This window comes from Vanacampus margaritifer, chromosome 17 (genome assembly GCF_051991255.1).
Source record: "Vanacampus margaritifer isolate UIUO_Vmar chromosome 17, RoL_Vmar_1.0, whole genome shotgun sequence".
Lineage (NCBI taxonomy): Eukaryota > Metazoa > Chordata > Actinopteri > Syngnathiformes > Syngnathidae > Vanacampus > Vanacampus margaritifer.
In genome coordinates this window covers 7905371-7932350 of record NC_135448.1, presented here as the reverse complement: position 1 = coordinate 7932350, position 26980 = coordinate 7905371, and the positions used below count along the sequence as shown (strand labels likewise).

Genomic DNA, 26980 nt, shown 5'->3' with positions numbered 1-26980 from the left:
TCCTGAGTGGATGCCTGCCCTTCCGCAGGCTGACCAATCCGGGCCCTCAGCCACTTGTGCCTGGCCCCAGGTGTGACTAATCCCCTAATTTGTGTTGGTGCATTTAATTCCCGGGTGGTGATCAGTCCCTTGTGGGATCATTGCCATTGTCACGGTCACCCCGCAGTTTGTGCTGTCATTTTGATTTTGAGTTATACAATAAAAGACGACAGTCTAACCCGCACTCCTGCCGTGGTTCTCCTGCCTCCCTGCTTTTTGGGTCCTCTACGCCACACATCGACAGTCACCACGCCGTTCCGTGGACGCATCGTGACACTGAATTTCTTGAATTTCAATGAATTTGGACGCCCCTTGTTATGGTACAATGAGACGGTTATAAAATATGCAATAGCGCGATCACAAAATTATTTGCCAAATAGTTGTTGATGCTTTTTTAAATTACAGCAGAATCTTCCTTCACCTAAAAATATAACCAATGAAAAACATTCAAGAAATGATTTGATGTTTTTCAACCCCATGTTTTCTCTTTCAATAGGCACACTTTTCTTTCCTGCTTGCATATTTACTGTACGTACATTGTACTAAAAACTTGTTTCGGGGCTTTTCGACCGCCCCCAGAGAAAACAATGACAATGAGTCACTCACCGCACCCATAATTATCACAGATCTCATCTCCATCAACATGCAACAACGATGACAGGACGAACCAGTAAAACAACCACCTAAATCGTCTTGATTGTTTTCTTGGCATTGCTTCAATGAGGATATTGTCTTTGTCTCTGGCAAGCTCAAGTCTTGTTTATAAAGCTGCTCAAGCTTCAAATCGTACAAACGAAAGAGTTGGAGCTGCGCATACTGATCTTTGAGCGTGGAAATCTGTAAGTAGAGTTCTTTTTTTTTGACGGAATTACAATTATTATTGATTTATAACATGAGTTTGTCTACATTATATTCTGATTCCTAACTAGGTAAATGCCACTTACCGTGTGATACAAGAAATCAGGCAGGTAATAACTTTGCTTAAATAATCCACATTATCCCAAATGTAACAATGATTTAAAGTGTATATACTTATTTCTCTTTGTATTCTTTTTATTACCAGAATGCATAAAATCGTGATCGCCACGATTGGTATCTTCAGTGTTTTTCACTTCGGTAAGTTATTATACTAATTATTTTTTATTTGGGAACTAAATAGTCTGAATTTGACATGTTGACTGGTGGATTTTTAGAAAACAATGATGCAGTCAGATTTTCACTTTTAAAAATATCTCACGACTTCACAAGCAATTAGAAAAAGATTAGAAAAGATTACAGTATTTGGTGTTTTTGTTTTGTAGTTATTCCTTAAAGTACTATAAACAAAAAAATAAAATAAACTTTTTCAATCTTCACATCATAGTGTGCACTTCAAAAAAGCAGTTTATCATTTAGTTGAGCATGTTGCGAATGCTTTGGCACATCCATGAAAATGATTATATACAATTCTCTGTGGTTTTCCTACATGATCGATTATGTAATGTTAAAAAGAATATATTATAATTGGTGTTTTTCTCAAACTCTGCTATATTCTGGCATTAGTTAATCGTGAAAGTCTTGTACATGCATAATGTATAGTGCATAATACATTTCCATTAACCCCCACCCCCGCCGGTAAATCTTGACTTTAAAATTAGAAAAATACTTTAAAATTATTTTATACAGAAGCGTAGTAAGCAATTTTTGACTAGAGTGTACGTTCCAATGTCTTCAAATATATTTGAACATACTCGCAAATACATTTGAACAAAACTTGTGAGTACATTCAATAGTACTTTGTACTTAAATAAAGCAGATTTTCTCGTAATGGCACAGGCTATTAGTTGCACAGATGTGAGTGGAAAATTTGGCCCACAAAAATTGTGATTTATTATTATGTCTGTAGTGCATGATTTAGCGCACGGCAAGTAATACCCCGTTGGTACCATGGAAAGTATGCTCGATTGTACATGTGAGTATGTGCGAACGTATTTGCGAGTAAGCACAAGCGTATTTAAATACGTCCAAACGTACTCACTTCCCTAATTTCATAGAAATTCACCCTTAACAAATACAGTATGTCGACGCTGTCGGTCGGAGTCATTCATCTTCAAAACCACCACTAATTATGAAATCTAAAAATAATCTCGAGTTACAAACAATACATCAGTGGTGTCCAAAATACGGCCCGCTGACCATCAGGCGGCATATAAAAAAAATTACGACAGCGTATTAGGGCAACGTATAAATTAGAGATATCAAACGATTACATTTTAAAATCAGATTAATCACATTTTAGAATTTTGATTAATCTCGATTAATCGCTTAATTAAAAAGGCTTTTTTAATCAACATTGTTTGCCCGCCAAATTTAAAGACCACCTGTTACGTGTTAATTTTTTTCGACATGTAATGTTATGAGGACGTACTCAAAATTTTTTAGCTGCTGCACACGCTCATCCTCCTCTTTTTCTAATCAGTTAATTAATTGCATAATTTAAATATTTTTTTCACCCCAATAGTTTGACATGAAAAAATATTCTGAATGTCATAGTCAAACATTTATTAAATGCTTTACTTTAATGCGTGTAGTTATTTTTATTGCTCAAACACAACCTGTGCTACCTTTAACGTAACCATTCGCGGTCAAGCTAAAGGATCAGATGCGGTCAAAATTAATATAGATAAATTAATGTGCTATTTTTTGGTGATTAATTAATTAGTTAACACTTTTACTTTGACAGCACTAGTATAAATATATGTTTTTTGTTTTTTTTCCATTCCAGCGAAGGCTGAGCAGTACGCCTTTTCGCAGCCTGTCGGCCCCGGAGGTGGCCAATCATTCTCTCTTAGTGGAGACGGGTCCATAACAGCTGTGAGGTTATGGGAATTTTTTAACAACCGCGTTGCAGGGTAATTACTCAACAAATGCAATCTGATTGAACAATTTGGTAATTGTTATTGTAACACGCATAATAATTAACCTATCATCTTTTTTTGTCTCCATCAGGATCCAGTTCCGCTATGGTTATACATGGTCACCTGTAATTGGATTGGCAGTTGGAGCACCCAAGGAGATTGAGTTGTTCAAGGATGAAGTCATAATCCAGATTTCTGGAAAATACACAGGACACATTCAATCACTTGTGTTCATTACCAATAAATGCCGAAGACTGCAAGCAGGACAGCCGGGCGGCCATTCCTTCAACATGTATGCCCCCAGCATGGAGACTGAGCTGCTCCTCGTCAGTGGCCAAATCAAAGGAGGAAGCATTATCACATTCTTTGGGGCACATTGGGGCACATCTCAATATTCCTTAAAATTTTAAATGTAATTTTTCCTCAATTTTGTTTGTTAAAACTTAATTCAAGAAGTATTTTCTTTTTTCTTTTTGCCTTGATTAAAAGCATTATCAGTAGACTTGCACAGAAAGGTATTTGTACATACCTTGATTATGGGCATTTATTTTTGGCATAAACCACTTAAAGATTATTTCTGAGATTTATCTGAGAATATTTTTCTCTCTTGTCCCTGTAAGAATTGTGAAAGATATAAGATTGCTTTATTATTTTTGCTTTTGCTTTTTTATTTTTCTCAACAGATGATGTATGTTTGTTGGATGTATTTATAATGCTCAGACCTAGATATAATTTTCATCCAAAATGTATTAGGCTGGACTAGAGCAGGGGTCAAAATAGGCAAGAAACCCTAAATAAAAGATATATATAATATTTCATTATGATATAAAACAGATTGTACAAGAAACATTATTCATGTTTGCTAGCTAAAATATGAGTGCTTATTTTTCTGTATGCTTTTGTCACACCGCGGTGAGGTTGTCTCCTCTGGGCTTTTACTGTCTTGTCATTTCCTGTTTTATCTTGAAAATTCGGACTCTCCTTTCGTTTCAGGTCACTTGCCCTTTCTCATGTGGCGTCAATGTCAACTCTGATTGTGTCCACCTGTTTCCCAATACCCTCATGTGTTAAATGGTCTGCGTCTCCCTTGTCTTGTGCCAAAGTGTTTTCGTCAGAGTCACTCAAGCCAGTCAAAGTCGTAGTCCTCAGCCTTGTTGTCCTGTCTTTGGTGTGAAATTTTGTAACTTTGTATAGCCACAGTATAGTTTTAGGAGTGATTTTGTTTTGTTTGTAGATTAGACATCCTCCCTTTTGGAGCGCCTTTAGTTTAACATTTTATAGCCTTTATTTTTCCCTCTAAACGAAGAGTTTTATGTTTAATAAATATCTGCCTTGACGGCAAACTCCTATCTCTGCTTCTGAGTCCTAAATCTGCCACGCCTTCTCAGCTTTAACTCAAAGCCAGATTTTCAGGAGTAACAACATTTTCCTGTGAGTGCACTACGTAGTATGATTCCTCTATTTGCCAATCTTACGACTGTCTTGTTTAAAATGGGTTTGACTGAGATTAAACAGGCTTTCCTTAAGGGTAAAAAAAAATATTCTGACGTGACTAACCCCACCAGTGTAGCTCGAATAGGGGATTTAAAAAATACCTGACAAAGCGTTAAAGAATACAAGGATAATGAAAGATGGAAAAAAAAAAAGGGCACGCATGGCAACAGCCTATCCTTGACTGTTACTGCCCCAAAAAAAAAGAAAGTTGTGAAAATGACCTTTTGTTCTGTTAATGACGATTGTTGTCATTGGTTTTGGCAATATTCGGTTTTAAATGTCCCTTTGAATCATGACTGCACGCCTCTGCACTAAATTGGCTGGGAGTCGGCTGCGTTCTCTCCCACAACGGCGCACACTGTAAATGTCCTTTTCTATCTGTGCCAGTTGGGCAAAATACCAAAAGAAAGATAACTGTGCACTGTTAGACTGCCTCTAAAGACTTGACTATATTGCTATTGTCTTGACACTTTATTAATAAAAGAGCCCGATATTGGAGCATATTTAAATGAGAACAATCAACATTTTTGCGTAGAAGAGTTGTGTGTGTGTGTAAAAGTTAAGTTATAAAGCTCATTATCGAAAGTGGTGCATACGCAACAACTCTCATTCATACTGTAAGTGTACATGACGCACATGCACGTCTTGTTTTTACAGGCATGTTTTGACATTATAGCAGGGCTATTATATAAATGATCCCCAATGTTACATAACAGTTGTAGTCAGAGCTTTTTGACAGATAGCTACACTGAAAAGAAAACTGAAAAAAAGAGTGCCAAAAAGACACCCACAACCAGCATTAGACATATGCGTACTGTTCAACCATTGCTTGAGGTAGAGTAGAAAAGAAAAGTAAGGGAACATGCCGTTAGTGACAGTCCAAGTGTCAATTGCATTGAATTGCATTAGACCAGGGGTGTCAAACTCATATTAGCTCAGAGGCCACATGGAGGAAAATATATTACTAAGTGGTCTGGATTGGTAAGAAAATGGTATATAACTTAAAAACAATTGCTGTCAATTATACGCATATTTTCGCTATTTCTGGGACAGCCCTAAATTATGGAGCTCAACCGTAATCATATTGTTCCAGAAAATAACACAAATGCAAATGGGACGTGGCAACACGTTGCCTGTTTGAGTTCCGGATGTGGTGTTGTCTACCTGTTTTGCATATATATTGTTCCCAGAATTAATTGTGGGACGCAGTTAATGAAATTATAAGGACGTTAAGCCTTGCCATATGTATTTCTGTTCTCAGTAATTGAATTTGTGTCATTTTTAACACGTTTATGTCTATGATTTAAAAAAAAGAAGGTTTTTTTAAATAAACCGTGACTTCAAATTGTGTGTAAAATAATGACAACAGGACAATTTTGTCATCTGAGGACTGCTTGTGAAATTACGAATTTATATGTTTTGATTGTGGCCAGCTGATTAATTGGTCCGACAGTACAATTTTTTTTTTACTTTCCAAAATCGTCTCGTGGGCCGGATTAAACCCCTTTGCGGGCCTGATGCGGCCCGCGGGCCGTATGTTCGACACCCCATGCATTAGACCATTTACACCATAGACAATTAACCTTATTGTAATGTTCCTCTGACTGGACTCCATCAAGAGAGCATCAAACAGCTGCAGCTAATTCAGACACTGCAGCTCAGATTCTGACCAGAACAAAGAGATCAGAAAACGTTACTCCAGTCCTAAAGGTCTATAAATCATTGAATGTTTTAATTTAAGTCCTGAATACGTTAAAGAAATGCTAATCGAATTTAAACGCACTAGGGTTCTAAAGTAAGCAGATTTGGGTCGATTAGTGGAGCCCAGAGTTCAAAGCAAACATAGTGAATCAGCATTTAGCTGTTATGCTGCATGCAAATAGAATAAACTTCCAAAACAACTCAGTCATTCAGAGCCCAGGTGTAAATTCTTGTTTTTGCGCTGTACATTCTTTTGGTTTGTAAATGCCTTTAACTGTTTTTTTTAATTATGTGAATTATGTGCTATAAAGCTACCCTGCATTCCCCTTGCCCATTGCTTAATATGGAACAATTAATTTTACATTGTTTTCCCCCCCATGCGATTATTTATGACACTTTTACACTCATATATTTCCTCTAACAATCTATGTTTCTCCGTACAGAACTATAAAATCAAATCCAAAGATATTTTTCATTGACATAAGGCCTTAGGAATTGGTGTTTGTTTGTCTATATATGCCCTGCGATTGACTGGTAACCATTTCAGGGTGAGGGTATACCCACCGTACCCTGCTTGTTATTATGATACGTTTGAGCAGAGAATAAGCGGTACGGAGAATGGATGGATGGATATTTCATCCATTGTAGTAAGAGACTTTTCCTATTGCATTAAGTGCAATATGCATATTTCACCTGCCTAAAAAGAAATATTGATATTTTAAAAAAAACTCCCTCGCCATTAATTTAATATTAATCCAGTATAGTCAAGATGTTCTTTTGGTACTTTTCATAAGCGTTAGATATGACAAATGTAATGGTCAAGCTAACGTCTGCTAGCTAACCTCACTCATTAGCCAACACAACATCAACGCACATTACATGCATGAAGTGCCTATTATACCCACTTAAAGTGACAGAAATACTGGCATTCAAACACGGTAGGCTAATTTGCTTTATATTAAGGTGAATTACCTCATTTGAATCCAGTGAAGGCATAAAATGTTCTTTTGGTTTTTCAAAGCTTGAGACATATGGCTAATGTGATGGTCAGGCTAATGTTTGCTAGCTAACCTCATTCATTAGCACACACACACACAGAATAACAATAAAAATTTAAATGAATAAACACATAATTACGAATACATTTTTTAAATACTTTATTTTACATCCAATATTAAAGTACATGTATTATCAGAATACTCCGAATCTTGCTTTAGCTAATCCTGAGTTGTCAGACTACATTTCCCGTGATGCTTTGAGGCGCGGCAGCAGCTGTGCTCTCCAGTTTGCCCGCAGCAATGAAATGATAACACGGGTAGAACAAGGTAGAATGAGAAAGCGTTGATTTTCACATTTTCTCCAGCTCTTCTGCGAGCGATGCCCTCGTCTGTGGAGTGACGTCATGGCTGTCGAAGGTAAAATGACATTATGCTCAGATATTTTTGTTCCTTGTGTGTGGAAACAAAAAAATAAACAAGAGGAAACAGTTTAAAGTCACCGCGATGACAGGGAAGGTTTAGCTGCGTGCCTAGATTAGAACGGGTCAACTGTGAAATCTTGTGATTGGGTAATGGTTTGCGAGCCTTTTTTTTCCTCTTTCCGCATCACTGTGCCGGTAATCTCGTCATGACAGCGCACATCACTTGCATGGAGCGTTGTTCGTGTGCACGCGCTTTCTCTATTGTTACCGATTGTGCGCGTGATCGTTTTGCTGAGTGACACGACACGTTAACAGGTCTGCAGCCAGCAAGCAGCGTGGGGTTTGTTTTGCACAATCATCTCCTTTGGAGGATCCCTGCGATTAGATTTTGTGGAAAGGACCTGCTTTGTCTCGTTGTGATGCAACTCTACGTGCACCGTGTGTGTGTGAACGTTTTCCCAAGACTGATCCAGCTCATCCTGCAGCAGGTGGTGTAACATGTGGATGATCTCGCCTGTAACTGAGAGTAAATAGCTACTAAAGGTGCATCTCTGAGGGAACTGGATGTGAGAGAAGTGCTGGAATCTTCTGGCTTGTTAGTGGTGTGCAATGCTTGGCAGGTCTCCTCACCTAATCGGAGGCATCTTGTGGATCCAGAATCCCATGAGAGGTATGTCGTTAACTGTATCTCAGCTCAAACTCTTTTCCTGACTTGTACTCGTTTTTGTCCTAGCTGTACTGTATGTGCACTTGTACGACTGGAATGAGACTCAGCCACTCTTGCATACCTTTCTACCAGAACTGGTTAAGGACAATGTCCCTGTGTGACCAGAACTTGACAGCCTTGTTCCTCCTCAAAGACATGATGACGTATACGCTACGAGGCTTTTTTGCTGTGCTTCCCATGTCCAACATGCCATGCATCGGTGCCATTCAATAGGTAGACTCAAATACAGTATGTTCTGTGTACAGACAAATGACTACAACTACTATATTATGGATCAGTTCCTTTAATTCAGCAAATATCATATACAGGTGTCATTCAAAATCTGTGCTTTCACATGTAACTATAACTTAGCAATCATGGGGTGTTTTAGCTTTGCTTCAAAATTATAAGTTTAGCATGTGCATTAATATCAATTAAAGGTTTGATTAAAATTGCAGGCAAGTTTTCAACTCAACTCTATTTATAGTGCACTTAAAAACAAGTTCAACCACCACTTAAAAAAAAAAATGAAACCAACCAAGGGGCCGCAGATAAAATGAAAACAGCAGAGGCCCCACAATGGAACCCTGTGGAATACCATACGTTCTGTTATACATGTGAATTCATAATATTGCACATATTCATCCGACCACTTTCATTTGAGTCGGGTGTGTGTCTGGACCCCTGCCAAACCTGCGAGACGGACTCACAGAAATCTTGGGGTTCAGTCGAACCCAGGTTAAGAACCGCTGAGATAAAGCGAAACGAAAAGCAGTGCTAAAACTATGTGATGCATTTTTGTGTTACAGGCTAGCCAGGTTTGTCCAGTTATGTGATTTATTGTAAAATAAGTTAGTAGCTGAGTTGGCATGTTAGTCTAGTTATATTTACTTTGGTTACTGAAATAAAAAAGAAAAAAGAAAAAAAAAGAATCAGGAGTTAAAGAGCAATGAATACTTGCTCCCTTTTACTCCAGTAATTATTTGGAGAACTTTTACTTATTCATATTATTTTATAGTAACAGTAATCTTACAATTTTTTGCGACACTGCCCACTCTACCTGCAGTGCATAGTTTATATTTGTGAGGCTTGTTTGGGTTGCCATCAGACCTAATCATATCTAAACAAACTAAAGTACACAGGACGTAATCCCAACCTGAAAATATATATATATGACATATTGATCATTATCTGCCAAAACTATCCTTCGAAAAACATTTTTAGACAACACCTATCGCCATTCATCGTAAAGTGGAAGCGTTGGCAAACATTGCACGTGTACTGAGGCATGGGTGATGTCACCATCCATTGAAATTGAATAGCTGACAGGTCTGCCACAAATAGGTATTGACGGACAACAACAACAAAAATCCCCCTGAAGAAACAGATGACAGGATGTGAGCACAGTCAAACATCTCAATACAAATGTGTGGGTACATGGTGTTGCTTAAAATAGCTCAGCTCTTCACCTAGACTGAAAATTTCCACTTTGGATAAGCACGGTTTATGTACTTAATAACTACAGAATTCTTAGATATAACAGAATTTTGACTTCACAATTCATGCAATATTCATTGAGAATGTAATATGATGGATTAGGAAAACCTGGATTAGTTCATCCCAATTACAGTCACTGCAGCACAATGTCATGCTGGTTTATATAATAATATTTTTTTTTAGAAGTGGTAGAAGTTCCCTAATTAAGACCCCAACACACACGCACACACCTTTGTGCTACAACTAAACCTGTCCCTGTGGGGTATACAAGCAAAGCACACTCCAACACATCAGCTCTCATTTAACATGTTGGAGGAAAATAACACACCTCTGCAGCATGACTGTTCCGTTCCAGTACTCTACAACCTCTCAGACATGGAATATAGGTCAACTATTTCATCATTTATATCACACGAGAAGACAATTTTTGCTTTGGAGAAGTGAGGAGCACTTTGGAATGCCTCACTGAAATCCTCAGTTCTTTTGGGAGTAATGTCACTTCAAGCTTCAAAACGTATACTTTGCGCTTGATTGCGAAAAACGGAACACAAAAGGGAGCTAAGTGGTTAGATTGAGACTCGCAAGGGAAGTTTCTCAAGATGGCGCTTTAATAAATGAAATAACCTGGAAACTGGAAAGACCCCACTCGATATGCATTTAAGAATTAATTTGATCGTTTGATCACCTTACAACCTTACCAACACATGGTTGACACTACGTTCAATTTCTAAATAGTTAAGACAGAACAATTTAATTACTAACAATTAATTAATTAACAATTAATTCATCGACAATCAAATCCACTTAACCTTCAGAGCGATTTTCGATCAATTAATTAATTAACATGCTCTCTGGTATTTATTTTCTATTTTTGCTATTTGTGTCACTACTCCATCACTGCAAAACTCAAAAATGAAGTGGCCTCATGATGTGCGAGTAGTGGTCTGTCTCTGTATTTGCCCTGTGATTGACCCCAGACCAGTCACACTTTTCACCAAATTCTGCTGTGAAAGCCTCAAGCTCCCCACAACCCTGAACAGGATAAGCGGTGTTAAAAAAAAAAAAGAAAAAAAAAAGAGATGGATAGTTGATCCCTGAGCATTTAGGCCAGAACAAATTCAATGTGTTTTGATGCAGGTTAGAATACAGTAAAACAACTAGACAAAGTGCAATTTCTGCAGAAATTGCGGGGGAATGCTGAAAACCTGAATGCTATTAGCTGAATGATAAGATTTGAATGCATGTGCTTACAAAGTAAATTGAAAGATAAACTATGTGAAAATGACAAAACTATTTTTTAAATTGTAGTTAAATGGCAAATGAATAAATAGACAAATTGCAGTTCAAGTTTTCTTAAGTGGGATTTAATCATTGCAGAGAAATTAAAATCCATTTTCTAATCTGACAGTCAGTAGGTATCGAACCATCGAATGTACTAAAATGTCGTCCAAGCAAGGTTTGAACCCAGGTTCTTCGTGGTGGTAGGCAATTGCTCATCTGATGCTGACAAATTTCAATGTCTGTCCCATTGAAAATGAATGGGAAAAAGTGGATATTTGATGTTAAATTGTGCGAATACTGTAAGTAATGTGGAATCAGACAATATATACCCCAGGAGGTGTGAATTTTTGAAGCAAGTTGAAATTTGAACAGTGTATATCGGAAGTATTATCTGGGAGTTGTTACATGGTAAAAAAGTGTGGAGCATAAAAATCACAATAACAAATGCTACATCATTCCCACAAATATGGCAAATACCAGTGAAGGTGACAATTTGGAAACACCATGTAATATTTGGGCAAAACGCTTGGATTGAACTAAACTAGATGCATAATACTACTGATGCAAGCAGCAAGTAAGAGCCTCAAAGTGCACCCCGAGTCTGGCCAAAGCAGTTGTTTACGCCTGTGGCTGAGTTTGTTCATTTGCCTCTGCGCATCAAGCCTCCTTAATGTCCTGCTTTGCCTGCCTGTGCAGCCATTGAGAAAAGTCATTCCAAATCCATTCCCAGATTTTACAGCGCAATAGAATTAGTGGAATAAAAATGTTTATTACCGTGTGTGGTATAGGATTACATCTGTTCAGTTATAATAATAGTAAGAAACATCTCCTCAGTGTTGTCGACAAAAAAATAATTAAATAATTGGACTAGAATGACTAAGGACGAAGCAAATGTCATGTGAAAATGATGCGATCTTCCTTGGGGTGGCCCTATAGCCATTATGTACTTCTCAAGTATTGCTGCATGAAATTCTGAATAACGTTCTTTGCACTCAGAAGCAAACACTAAAAAAAAAATATGTTGATAGTAAATATCTTTAAAAAAAAAGATGCAATATGGTCCAAAAAAGCTGGTACAGGAGCATGTTTACCACATCGCCTTTCCTTATAACAACACTCAAGAACTGAGGGCACTAATTGTTGAAGCTTTGAAGCTGTAAGTTGGCCAGCTGTCTGAGGTCAGCATTGTTATATTTTGTGCTTAATCGTCATAATGCTGCCAGGCCAGTTCACATTTCACTCACACTGTTTTAATTACAAAGCCACACAGTTGTAACACGTGCATAATGTGGCTTGGCATTGTCTTGATGAAATAAGCAGGGACGTCCCTGTAAAATGATGTTGCTTTGATGGTAGCATATATTGCTAAAATATCTGGGGGGCTTGGGGGTGTACTGCCTTCAAGATAGTATAAGAATGCTGTGAGTCCGCTGTAACGACACACTTGCGAGAGGACTGCAGCCATTTGTCTGTAAACTTGCTTGTGTCCGGAATATTCTGTAAAATAAATCCTTCAAAGGACCTGTTCACCGATCTCCAGTCTGTATTCAGAAAATCAACATTCTCTCTACCCGAACAACAACAAACACGCGGAAGACAAAGATAGTCTTCTAACAGTACCTTTCAGCATTGATGGCGCCTTCATAGCTGTGCAACTTAGGCATGCCATAGGCAGTAACACACCCCCATACCATCACAGATGCTGTCTTTTATACTTTGGGCTGCACTATGGATGATGTATCCGTGATTTCTAAAAACAATTTGTATATGTGGACTCGTCAGACCACGACAGACTTTTACATTTTGCAGTAGTCCATCTGATGAGCAGGGCTTTTGTGGGTGTTACTGACACTGTATAGAGGTTTTGCCATATACATTTGTATACATTTGGATTTTGATTTAGTAACAAACTGTGTTAACAGACAATGCTTTTTTGATGTGTTTCTGAGCCCACGTGGCAATATCCTTTCCAAAATGATTTCGGTTTTGAATGCAGCGCCACCAAAGGGATCAAAGGTCACAAACTTTTCATGTTCGTTTTCATCTTGCCTCTTACATGCAGATATTTCGACAGATGCTCTGAATCTTTTGATATTATAGACCATAGATTACTTTGTTGCGTTTGCACGTTGAGAAATGTTGTTCTTAAACTGTTTGACTATACAATGAATTATTTGGGTAAACATACCTAATAAAAGGTACAAGATAAAATTGTATCAAATAAATTAAACGCAAAAATTTGACGAACAACCAGAAAACCACAATGCGTAAATGAATTTTGAGCGTCCGTCAGTCGTCAAAAGTCGGGACACGCTTCTGTCATCATCAATCCGCCGAATCAAATTGTAATCGTGAAATCATCATTTGTATTTCCTCGATAAAATAGGAGTCCGTCATTGTTTACGTCATTCGAAGTGAGCATCCGTCAATGTTTCTGCCAATCGTCATTAAAATGAGCATTTCATCAAAGACAGAGCCGTCAAACATTAATCATCAACAAAATGGGCATCCATCAGTGACTGGTTGATGGACCTTCTGTCAATATTGACGGAAATGCCCACCTCTGCTAAAATCTAACCAGAAAAATTGAAGAATCTGTTTACACATAATTAAGTTCTATATGTCTTTTGTTATTTTCCGTGGTTAAAGGCTGAGAAGCCTTTCAAAATAACTGATTGATTTGTCATATTAGAACCCTTATATTGGGTTACGATGCTTTTTCTCAAACAAGTAGTCATGCCAAGAAGTAAGGCTCCACAATGCTGGGTTTTCTCCAGTGTCATTTCTTGTTCACTGCGTTTACTTCCTCCTCATTGTTGGGCTAATAATATCACATGACATTACTGGAAAAGTCGACATTCCAACCACACACCTCACAGGGAAACATGAGCAAGTGGATTGAGCTGTTCTGTCGCGTGCCAAAAGACTATTTTTAACCTTAGCAGTGCTCAGAGATATTTAGTTCTTGAACTGCTTCCTGATTGAATCCCTGTCCAGTGTGCTGAACAACTCATTAGAATTCAGCACAACTCCAATGTGCAGAATATGATCTGATGTCCACCGGCTGGTCATATCGGCGCACTCCTTTGAGTTGCTCTTCACAGGCTTTATTATTTACGCTTCAATTCTGAAGGCAGCAGACCATGAAATTAGGAGAACGAAATGGCAAACAGTCGAGACTAAACAAGCGCCAGCCACCATCCGTGATCGCTGATGTCATCGTGCCTTTGCCCAACGATAAGGCACATTTGTCTCGTTAGAGAAATCATGATTGGCACTCTTGTTTTTTGTACTACGTCCATAGTGGAGTCACTGACATCTATTGAGGTTAAAACTACAACATCAACCACACAACATGACATCTTGTGTTGTAAAGGGCACTTCAAAAGCTACCAGCACTGATGTCAGCCTGTTTGAATTTTGAAGCCCGTGCAAATTAGACTCTGGAGAGAAGAGATAAGTGGAATACTTTTAGCCTTTTATGCACCCATCATCTCTGTGACAAATGACGCACAGCTTTTTGTGAATATTTCACGTCCTTTGGAAGTCAGTGATGTGGAGGAACTTCACTCCCCAAAATGAACTCGGAATGATTTGCTCCGCATATTTGAAGCCGCTGAACTGTTAGTTATATCTCGACGGGCACGGATTGTCGGAGTCAATGTCAGGTGAAGGAAACTATGGAGAACAGATCTGGCATCACAAGTTGAAACGTACCTTGATTTTAGGCATGGTTCATCTAAGAAATGTATGATTCAGGGGTGATAGTGGTTAGTAGTTCTGCTTCACCAGTTCTTTGGTGCAGAAGATGAAGAGCTGTGGTGAGAGGACGCAGCTCTGTGGGGACACTGTAGAGGTGGCAAGGAGGTCAGAAAGGTTGTCGGTGATCGGGATTCTCTGTGATTGTGAAAGTTCAGGATGCAGAGAACGAGCATCACCCAGGTTCAAGTTCTGGTGGTGCCACTCGATCAAGATTTAGGACTGGTGACTGGAAGGTGTTGGCTGAGATGTTGGGAAGTTGCAGTTGTTCATGAATGGCGGTGATGATAAAGGTTTGTACGTCATTAACAAATCAAATTGTTCTCTGAAACAATAATTGAATTGTGAAGTGGTGAGACATTCCTACCCGTCATTTTAATTAATGTAGCACCCAACTTATGACTGTCAGTTACTCAGACTAATTATTCCCGTAATTAAAATGGCAAATAACAAAAATCCCTTCCGTAAAATGAAGCTCTCCCAACTCTTAATTCATCTCCGTAAGATGGTCAGCCACACCTTTGGTGCTAAGATACTACTACTAGTATGATACTAATAGTGATAATCTTTGGCAGCACACTTTTAAAACGTGCATACACTTTTAAAATGACACACCCCAACTACATACAACAAATATTTTAAATTGGATGCTTAGTCAAAGTCATCCAAAAGCTTGATAATGTTAGGTAAGGTAAAATATGAACTTGGGACAAGCAAAATGGAAGCAAAGATAGATAACAGCAGCTGTAATATTTGAAATATGATTTTATGCTTAGTATCACTGCATGCCTTCAAGTTCAGACACTATAGGAACACTTGTAAACTCTTCCAATTTAGAACTTTGCACTCACTTATTTTGGCCACCGTTAAGACTGAGGTTGGTTCCTCTTATCAAATATTTAAATAAACAGTGTTCCACAGTTCTAAATTAAGGCAATCTATTTATGTAACTTTTCTGCTTCCTGACTTTGAAGCACAGACATTTATGCCCGGAATACGTGCTTCAAAGTGAGTCAGAGTTAGCTGCAGTTTATATTTAGCCCACATGTCTTTGTGCCATTCTGTCTTTTTTCACTGGCTGTGCCTCACTGATTTACTTTGCCTCTATTTTTCATAGACTGTAAAAAGAGGTAATATGGCTGTCCTGGCTCAAATTGAGGCAGAGGTGGTATCATCCTGACTATGATGGGTGACTACAGATACCAGGTATCGTATCGGGGCTAATACCAGTCTTATTTTAAGGTATCGGAACTCACGGCGCAGCACGGTGGCTGACTGGTTAGCACGTCCGCCTCCCAGTGCAGAGGACGTGAGATCGAGTCCGGGCTTCGGCCTTCCTGGGTGGAGTTTGCATGTTCTCCCCGTGCTTGCGTGGGTTTTCACCGGGTGCTCCGGTTTCCTCCCACATTCCAAAAAACATGCATGGCAGGTTAATTGAACTCTCCAAATTGTCCCTAGGTGTGAATGTGAGTGTGGTTGTTCGTCTCTGTGTGCCCTGCGATTGGCTGGCAACCAGTTCAGGGTGTACCCCGCCTACTGCCCGAAGCCAGCTGGGATAGGCTCCAGCACCCCCGCGACCCTAGTGAGGAAAAGCGGCCAAGAAAATGGATGGATGGATGGAACTCACGGCGGTGACGATACTATTATCGGCTGTTTTATGATCAGGGACAAGAAATGAGACATTATATGAAAACAAAGTTGCCATTAACTTCATGCAATTTTAAAAGGAACCCCGACTGTAATGACAAGTTTGCTCTATATTATTTATTTGGTTGTTACTAACATAACTACGAGATTCATTTTTCAAAAATCATTTCCAGTTTAATACATTTTGTAGAAACTTTATTTGGACGTACACCGCCAGTGTTATTTGCATCGTAAAACATTCAATGCATAGTGACGTAGAATGGCGGCTGACTCTCTGCCGAGCAATGTGAAACGTCTATAAAGAAAGCAAGTTAAGCCTTGTAGCGTTCCTAAAGAATCAACATGCGATCGGGAGACTCATGCTCTCTTCATTCACCAGACGCATTCAAGAGTTTTGATCGTCCCTTTAGGAACGCTACGTAGATTTATCGTGCTTTCTTTATAGGTGCTTCACATTGCCCGTCAGAGAGCCTGCCGCCATTCTACGTCACTACGCATTGAAATGCGTTGCGACGTAAATAACAATGGCGGCATACGTCCAAATAAAGTTTCTACAAAATTTAGTAAACTGGAAATGATTTTTTTTTAAATAAATCTCATAGCTAAGCTAATAAAAACCAAATAAATAGTATAGAGCAAACTTATCATTACAGTCTGGGTTCCTTTTAAGGAAAATTTATATATTGGTCTTTCTTAAAAATCATCTCCGTATTTGGTATCAGTAGCGGTGACTACTCAAGAGTTTCGTATCAGTCGGGAAAAAGATGGTATGGAACATCCCTAATCCAGACCATGCACCATGACGTGTATGTATTCTGTAAATTCAACGGACTCGCTTTCATTTTTTACAAGCAATATATAATAATTTCATGTTTCAATGATAAGAATAATAGTTCCAAGAAGAATATGACTTTTATCATGTTAAAGCATTTGTTCATTATCAGTCACTCAGGCTGGAGGTGATGAGCAAATAAGGTGGAGGTGGCCGCCTCTGAATTTTGTACACAGGAAAAATCCTGCAAGTGTAATTCCCAGAGATGCAAACTTCAAGATTTTAAGTGCAACTCTTCTTTTTGCTTCAATGTCTGGATTGATCGTTATTGTTATAATAATAATACCTTGCCATTACTGTTTTAAACAATTGATTTTGCACATTTATGATGGAACAGTATCTATCACTGTGGTAAAGATGACACGTATGAAAATGTCACGTCATGATTATAATTTCCAACATTATCCCTTTCTTGTAGTAACATAATTGCGAAAAGAAATGAAAAAAAATCCAGATAAGGCCCTAAAAGCAATACATGCTTAATTTTGAATACAAAAATGTAGAAACAACACGTTCAGAGATAGACGGTGAATATGTATCCATCCTTGTAATTTACAATCACTAGCTACCTCCAATTATTAAACTAGGCAGAACTAGACAATCATAAACAAATTATATTCGGTGACTGATGCTTACTCTCTGCAACAAAAAAAATGTGTGATGGGCAAGTACTGATTGGGCCTACACCTGGCCATGTCGGTACCAATATGGTATGTGGTCGGTTTATGATCAGCAACTAGAAAGAAAAAAATTATCTGTCATTGTTTTTTAAGTACTAGTGGTGTCGGTACTTGGTATCGGTACACAGTAAATTCTGTTGAGTAAATTTGACTTTATTTAGAGTGGGACCAAATAGACTCAGACTTTAAAGTAATATTTACTTACACTCGGAAGAGAGTAAAAAAAAATTGGGGGGAAAAAATTGACCAATAAAAGTCACTCATAGGTTGAGGAACAAACTCACGACATTCAGCTTATAGAGAGGACTGTTTGCTTAGAGGTCTTGGAGTTATGAAGATGTCAGCTGACGAGCGATATACTGACACGTGGCTCAGGTAGTAGATCGGCTCTCTCCCAACCTGAAGTTGTGGGTTTGTTCCTCAACCCTTGAGGGATTTTTTTTTAAAACTCTCTTCCAAGTGTAATTTTTACTCTATTTAGAGTGGGACCAAATAGATTCAGTTTAGAGTAAAATTTACTTTTCAGAACTGTGTATTGGTGACAAATTCAGAGGTGAGTACTCGTACTAGTATCGTATTAAACAGTATTTAATAAAAAGTGGTATCAATTTTCCCTAAGAAAAGGCCATCTATTTTATTTAACCACAACCAATGATAAAATGCACCCAAACAGCAAAACCATATCAACATTTTTTTCCCCGTACCAGCCTGCTAAAGTACTGTACAAGTTCAAATCATATTTCGTTCAATAACAAAAGGGTATTGAAGTTTACTACTGCAAATTAATTATTACACTAAAATGACCATCTCCGTGATGACTTTTATCATAAAACATGAATATACAAATGAATAAATATCCAATCTGCATGTCCTTCCAACTTTTCATTAAAAAACACTCTGATACTTGAGGCAGTACTCTCACTTTATCTCTCCCAACCCTTCAAAGATATTCTAATTAGTACTTGAGTGTGTTTCTTGTCCCCTGCTGATGAAGATTCATGCTTCAAGTCCTCAGGGCAGACAGCTGAGCAGACACAGTAGTCTAATTTCTCACATTCACATCTCCTCCTCACAGTTTTTCCCCCCTGCAAGAGGCGTGGGTGGACTTGCTTGACACCCCGTGCATATTTGTTACGCTTGCTCACTTTCTCAGGGAATAGATTTGAAGCTTGCGTCCCTTGCTCTTATGCATGACTGTTATTCACATATGCATGCACACGTTTTGCACCCAGAACATCAATATTTGACCCCTCACTGAGAATTCCCATTGAATGCAGTAATTGCGGTTTCTAAAATCGTTTATTCACATCAGACGTTATGAATGTTGGGCTGTTGACATGTGTCTGCATTTATGTCAAGCACCCAACAAAATCACACACCTGCTTTTTACACTAGGCAGAAACTTAAGCTGTTATTGTGAAGACAGTGCATACGTTTATAATTCATCATGCCAGAAAGAACATTCAGTGTCAGTGGTTTCATTATATCAGGAATGCTTTTACTGCGAGTCCACTTGTCTTTGCCGTTTTGGACATCCAAATCAACATATTTAAGAAAGCTACATCGGTATCTCATTAGTTACTAGTATTAGAATAGGTTATTTTAATTAAAAGAATGCACGATAATTTGCAACATTCAAATGAAAACATGATGGGATGTTCGATACCACTTTTTTTCAGACTGTTGGAAAACCTTTTCAGGTGACGACCTTTTATTATATTATATTTTTATTATAAATTATTAAAGAAAAGAGTGGCTATTTATTTATATATTTATTTTATTATTTTCATCTTTTTTTTTTTGCTAAGCCCATAACTCCACGTGTTCGTTAGTTGTCGTAGTTGCAATAGTTTTGATGCCTTCAGTGAGAATCTGTACTGTACATCACAAAGTAATGTTTTTCCTTAAAATTGCATTAAATTAAATGGCAATTTTCTATTGTTCTAATTTCTACTTCCTGATTGTGAAACGGTCAAAACTGGTAATAAGAGTTTAAATAAGTCTATCAGTCTGATACCGACACCTGTTATTGTAATACTGTATTTTTTTTTTTTCATGGAGAGCTCAGTATTGTTCATTCGATTTGACATGTCATCATTGCTCTCCTTTTTTATTTTTTATTAAATTTATATATATATATATATATTTTTAAATTTATTTTATTTTTTTGTATGTGGGTGAGTATGTGTATGTGCGTGTGTGTGTGCATGCGTGCGAGCGTGTGTGTATTCATTAGTTCACCTAAAACCTATTAAAAAAATCCCATACTAATAATATAATATAATATAATAATAAATTGCCAAATGCAGAAACATCAATGTAAGTTATCACGATGTGGTGGCTCTCGCTAACAGGCAGAATTAAGTAACCAGAATTAGGTTAAAAAATTCTATATACGTAGACCATGTTTCTATAAATTTTGATATTTGTTTTTTATTTGAGCCAGATATTTTTTCCATTAAAATATGATTTATGGGGAGGTTAGACCATTGGTCGATATTCAGAGTTTGTTTATTTTTCCAGTTAACAAGAATTGTTTTTTTTTGCGATAGTAAGGGCTACAAGTGTAGATTGAAATTGTTTATGTGGTAAGTCAGTTGTTGTTAGGTCACCTAGCAAACACATGTTTGGAGATAAAGGTATCCTACAGTCCAAAATAGCGGAAAGTTTTTCTAAGACTTTAGTCCAGAAATACATAACCGTAGTACATAACCATAAAGCATGAACATAAGTGTCTGTAGTGTTTTGTAAACATTGGAGACAAATGTCGGAGTCTGAGAGTCCCATTTTCTTCATCATATATTGAGTAATGTATGTTTTGTGAATAATTTTATATTGGATAAGTTGTAAATTTGTGTGTTTTGTCATTTTAAATGCGTTTTCACAAACGAATAATACAGTAATACTGTATTATTAAAATTGATATTATTTGAACTTTTTCATTTATTCAGTGCATCACAAAAGTGAGCAAATTAGGGGTGTGAATTGCCTAGTACCTGGCGATTCAATTCGTATCACGATTCATAGGTCGCGATTCGATCCGATACCAATTAATCCCGATGCGAATCTATAAATTGATTATTGCGATTTTTTTTAAAACTCAAATTTAGAAAAAATCATCAGTAAACTTGTACATGTATACTGTAAGGTTTGTATGAAACTGTATTTATTTATCTGAAAATTCAGGCTTATAACTGAGCCACTGGACGGGGCCTAAATACGCCAACACTAATGAGAAACACCTGGGAAAGGGAAAACACACACAGGTGAACGTGGTTAGACATATAGAGGCAAGGGAAGAAACCAGGTACACAGGATAAAAAACACCAACCACAGACAAAAACAACGAAAACAACCCATAACAAACAAAAACCCAACCCCCACAGAACCGAAACATGTCAAAGGTCTTTAATTCTAATGCTAACCGGTTGCATTTTTCTAGTACTGCATTCACACCTTTGACAGACAATTGTGACAAAAACAACATGCTGCGCAACTACTTACAGTAATAGGTAAATATAGGACCTATTTTTTCAAACCACATGCTCTAATTGGAGGTGAGGCGTACGCTTATTCAACATTAATCAACTTCACCCTCACTTTCATTGTAATATCTCGCGAAGAGAATATGAAAAGAAGACGAAATGGAGGGCAGACACTGCCGTCTGTCTTCCCCCTCAATGCTCACACAGAGCATGCCGGGGTGCGGAGACTGATGAATGCAAAGGCGCTATTTATAGTAACCATTGCCGATTCGAAAAAAAGAAAAGAACATCTCATTGCCCCTCCCCTATGCCCACTCGTCTCATTATAGGATTGAGGGCAATAATACAACAGTCCTCCGTCTTCATGCTGTCTTTCTTGAGTTTTAATTCCTGTCATCATCTTGTCATCCACTCTTTAGTCTGGTCGCACGGAAAGCCTCTAATCCTTTTAAAGGAAGACTGTAATTTCTCCTTTGTGTGATTGTATATCAGTCACAATCTCTCCATTTGAGTCGGGGTGAAGAGAGGGCCCGAAAGAGTGAGCCGTGAGGAGAGGGGAAGCGATGAAGAGGGAGCAATGTTCCGTGCTGTGCATTTCAATTGCGTCCAGGACCTCACTTACTTGTGTATATTCTCGCTTTGCACCTCAGATCCTGTGCCGTAGGAACTGGAACGCATGCAGGCACGCAGCTTGTGTTTTCGCTCTAATTATGTGACCATACCTGTAGGCAAACAATGGTCGCTTTGTGTTCTCGTGTCGGTTTAACACCTGAAAACAAAACCTCTCCAGTGTGTTCAAACTTGCTATCATTTTATTTATTTTTTTATTATAATTTTTTTTAATTTAATTTAATTTTTATTTTAATTTTTTTTTAAATATTCTGGAGAGCTCACTATTGTTCATTCGGTAATTTTACCGATTTGACATGTCATCATCATTGCTCTCCTTTTTTTTTTTTGTATGTGCGTGCGACTTGCTATCATAACACGAGTTACATAAATACGTGGACGGTCTCATCTTTGTTGCTACCAGGATTTTTTTGTGGATGTTGTTTTCAGAGATGAGGCTCAGTCTATTATGCTACAAAGTGGTCGCTACAGGTGTGCCATATCAAGATGCTGATTAGACACCATGATTAGTGCCCAGGTGTGCCTTAGACTGCCCACAATAAAAGGCCACTCTGAAAAGTGCAGTTTTGTTTTATTGGGGGACTTCTGGGGACTCACAAAAGTCAGAAATGGTGATATTATTTAGTTTATCTCATATAAGATGGGAGCAAAATCAAGTGTTACGTTTATATTCTTGTTGTGTATACATTTGACTAAAACACTTTTTTCCATCTGTGCTGTTTAAGTAGAGTTTTCCGGCAGCCATGGAAGCCACGTTACAGCCAACCAGACACTAGGGGTGGGCGATATGGGCCAAAATAAAATATCTCTATATTTTTTTCCAAAAACTCGATAACGATATTTTGACGATATTCTACAGAAAGAAAGAAAAATCGTGTAAATCTGGACTTGCTTCACAGAATAATTATTGATTTATTTATTTTTTAACAGTTCTTGTTTATTAGCGGTGGGAATGTTAGAATGTCTCACGATTCGATTCAGATTTTTGGGTCTGCGATTCGATTCAGAATCAATTTTCAACAACAAATGCAGCCGCAATCTTTTGACAGGCAATTTCTGAAGTTGTCCTGCACATAATACACGTGAAATAGTGGCAAATGTAGCTATGATACGGAGTACAAGCGTGTAAAAACTGAATATTAAGCCAATATGGATTGGAATATCAGGTCTTCATTTCCGAGTCTTCAATTCCATGTTGTCACTTGTAAACACTTCTCCCGACTTCCTCACGGCTGGCGCCACCGGGTCACGTGACTGAATCCTGCCCGCTGATTTGTCAAATGAGAACTTTCATCACTTCCTCCTACTTTTCCGCCAATCAATTGAGCCGTTTTTTTCTTCTTCTCCATTTAGAGCTAGTAATAAAACTCAATAATGTCAAATTGGACATCGTGAAAGCCAAGTTGACGATATCGATCACGATGATTATCGCCCACCCCTACCGGACACCAAATTGAACAAAACGGGATGGTCATGATGAGACAATGCAGGCAATCGTGCCATGAAAAACTGATTAATTGAAAACAATGGTAATGCATTTTTCTTTGGCCCCCAATGCAATTCAATGTGTGTATTTATACACAGATTTTCGATATTTGCGGTCTGACGAGTGCCAACTGTAAATATATTACATGTAAATTTAAGGACACAAGGTTATTGTATAGGTTTATATATAATAAATAATCAAACCATTGTTGCTTGTGTACAACTGCTGTAAATGGTATGAGTACATAAAGGTAAAAACTATTGGAAAACATCGGCCATTATTATTTTAGCCGATTTAATCTGCCTCATCATCTGTCGGGGTAGACATTCCTGTTATGGGATTTACATTCCGCTGACAAAATGAAGAAAAAAAAATGAAGACATGCAAGTGATTCACACTGAAACTTAGTGCAAAGCAAGACTAAAGAGATGTCTGACAGCGGACACAAAGTCTTGCATCACTGACTGACTGATGGATACATCAATGAAAGTGATTTGCTTTATTGATCCAAAGTAACATGTTGATTGCAACTCTATGGAATGCTGAGACTGATTGAATGATTGAAAGAATTGATTGAAAGAATTTCACAATATATATTTCCTGTCGGTCAGATACTGTGAAAGCTTATTGTTGAGATGATGGAAACTTTCAGACAACACGGAAGGAAGCTAATTTTAGACGCAGACATCTGGAGACACTGACAAGTTTTTGAAAATTCCATAGGCTTTGTAATGTGATCGTCTGAGACCTCTAGTTAATTAAAAGTGTGACGTTGGAATTCAACAGTCTTGTTTGCAAAATTGCATGCATCTTTTAGTAACATATAGCTCACCCCTGTGTTTGCCATTCTTCCCATTGAAACGAAAAAAAAAAAGTTCTATTATAATGGTGAAAATGTATAGTGATTTATCAAAACACTATTGTCCTTAAACTTTCGTTACTTACTTATATACTTGAATCACCTATCGACTGGAATATTTATTTGTTATTTTTAATATAGAGGCAGAATTTTTCATCCCTCTTGTATAGAATATTGATTTTTGTAGATAGTTTACTGCCAAAGTGGTTGTTTGAATATCCAGTTTCAGATTCAGAAAATAATGATAATATTGGGCATAGAATGACATTGAGAACTGTGGACATTCTGTGGACTGTAATGTGACACAATAGAATCATTTTGCTTAATTTGGTTTTATTTTATGTTATTTTTTATTAGACCATTGCATTCTGATTCTTTCATGATTCCATCAAAAAACTACCCCGCTGCTCACAGTCGCCATTTGGTGTTATTTTTCGCCATCTAACGGCTAGATTGAGAATTACATGTAATGTGATTTTAACTTGGACAACCATCCAATTGCCATCTTAATTTTAAATATATAATTTCCAAATTATAAAAACACATGACAAATTCTCAGCCAGCATGAAATAACCTGGCAATTGAATGTGTATATTTCTGCATCAAAAGGTTGTTTATTTAGTAATACTCAATGTTACACTGCTATTTACAGGAATTAATTGACTATAGTGATTTTGCTAGAATGACAATTCATTTGATTTACGTTCCCTCATGTGAACTCTCTGACCTTCACAGCTGTTCACTGCAACTTGAGCCAGAATGGCATCGACCACCAGATGTACCCGGAAGACGTCGAATCACAGCTGGATGAAGAAGAGGAGTCTGTCGACGGCCCGTCGGTGCTTCTGGACGACAGCCTGAGTTACCATGACATAAGCCCGTCCATTTTTCAGCGCCGTTTGCCACCACATCGCTCAGTGTCCGAGTCTGAGCTAACACGGGTGAGGAACCGTCACTAATTGTAAAACCTTTCACATACCCATTCACACTATTGGACAAATTATTTAACATCTAAAAAAAAACCTAGAGAACGGTTGGTAAAACAATTCATGAAAAGGGGAATTAACAAGGAGCAAAACTAAGAAAGACAAGCTGATGTTTCGGCATGCATCTAAATTTGTCTGCTGTGCTTCTGATAATAATTTAATTGCTTTAAAAACTGTCAGTATTTTTATTTTTTGTTATGAACTTTGTTCTTCACAAATAGAGAGGGATTTGGACAACAGGGAGGAACGTGAGTTATCCCTCCAGATATACACAAACATTCTCATCTCATATTCTCTTTTCTTTGGTGTAAAATCTGTGTTAATCAGCTGTCCATCAAAGCAAGTGGAAGCAGAATTAATTGAACACGCTCCTCTGTGTATACACTGCGGGGAGCCTTTGAAAACGACGAAAGACAAACTCAAGTTGAGCCTGAGGCGTCTCAGAGTTTAAAAAATACATAATTCAGAATATTCTAAATAAATCATGACATTGAACAGAGGTGGCAAATCCAAGTCCAGAAAGTAAAAACGCCGTAGCAGTGTTTTGGGGGCAATTTTCCTGCTTAAAATGATATAAAAACTGTAGTAAGTAAAAACCCAGTCGACGGCAGTTACGCCTGGATGCCTGGAAGCCACGCCTGGATTTACGAACCATTTATTTGCGGCCCCTGCACGACCTGCGGCGCATGCGCACAAGGTCGCTAAGTACGGCAACTGTACTAGGGCAAAATATGTAGGTGACATTAGATTTTGGTTAAAATTACCCAAATATAAATGATAAAACGAATAATAGTTTGATACATACACTTGAAAAGACTTTTTTTGGGCAAAGGAATTACCATCGAACGCGCCATTTTCCTGCTATTTTGGTCAATTCCGCAATGAATTGTGGGTAATACACTGAGGCTGAGATGCGGGCTCAGCTGAAGTTTAGATTGGTTGTTACCAGAGGTGGCAAATGCAGGTCCACAAAATAAATACCCTGCCACAGTTTGGCTTTAGCCTCTGATGCTAGCTAGCTAGCTCCCTAGCAGGTGAGCTAGCTCCCTAGGTAGCTCCGATGGTGCTCGTTTACCTGCTAGGGAGCTAGCTAGCTAGCATCAGAGGCTAAAGCCAAACTGTGGCAAGGTTTTTACTTTTCTGGACCTGGATTTGCTACATCTGATATTGAACCAATTTCCAAATGAATAAACTTAGTATCTGAGCATATAAACTATCCTGATAAAAATATATTATAATAAATTTATGGCGACGATCATTTTATTTATGACACATGAAATTCCCCCCCCCCCCTTTTTTGTCCTGAGGGACATTCCAGAAGTGTACCCTACAAATTGCCTTGTGTAAGTGGAGTGAATTGTGATTTTATTAATTTTTTTAGGCAAGCAATATTATCAAAGTATAACATGTTCAGACATAACATTTGCTTAATTTGACATATGCCGGTCGTGAAATCCACAGAAGTACTGCACTCTTTCTTTTACACTAATAGAACAACAGCAAATATGCATACAGTCAGGAGCACATCATTTATTTCAATCAATCAATCAATCAATCAATCAATCAATCAATCTTTATTTC

General features: G+C 37.9%; 2 protein-coding genes across 5 annotated transcripts in view; both read left to right on the top strand.

Annotated features, from left to right (window-relative positions):
- The first annotated feature begins 735 nt into the window (after positions 1 to 735).
- On the top strand, positions 736 to 4285 carry LOC144037862 (zymogen granule membrane protein 16-like). Of its 2 annotated transcripts, none has more exons than XM_077549747.1 (5): positions 736 to 878; positions 969 to 1003; positions 1103 to 1155; positions 2804 to 2930; positions 3028 to 4285. In XM_077549747.1, the coding sequence occupies exons 3-5, from the start codon at positions 1104 to 1106 to the stop codon at positions 3344 to 3346; spliced, it is 498 nt and encodes a 165-aa protein (XP_077405873.1). In that variant the 5' UTR covers positions 736 to 878; positions 969 to 1003; position 1103; the 3' UTR covers positions 3347 to 4285. The 2 variants fall into 2 exon arrangements, with proteins under 2 accessions (XP_077405873.1, XP_077405872.1); XM_077549746.1 differs by having other exon boundaries at positions 969 to 1007.
- A 3116-nt stretch (positions 4286 to 7401) lies between these two features.
- samd12 (sterile alpha motif domain containing 12) overlaps positions 7402 to 26980 on the top strand; it is a 106444-nt gene continuing 86865 nt past the window's right edge. The window contains exons 1-3 of one of the 3 annotated variants that reach the window (XM_077549405.1): positions 7434 to 7546; positions 8037 to 8221; positions 25149 to 25354. In XM_077549405.1, the coding sequence (XP_077405531.1) occupies positions 8161 to 8221; positions 25149 to 25354 (267 nt within the window). In that variant the 5' untranslated portion in view covers positions 7434 to 7546; positions 8037 to 8160. Of the gene's footprint in view, positions 7547 to 7739; positions 8222 to 25148; positions 25355 to 26980 lie in introns of those variants that run through there. The other 2 variants (XM_077549407.1, XM_077549406.1) reach the window with 2 other exon arrangements.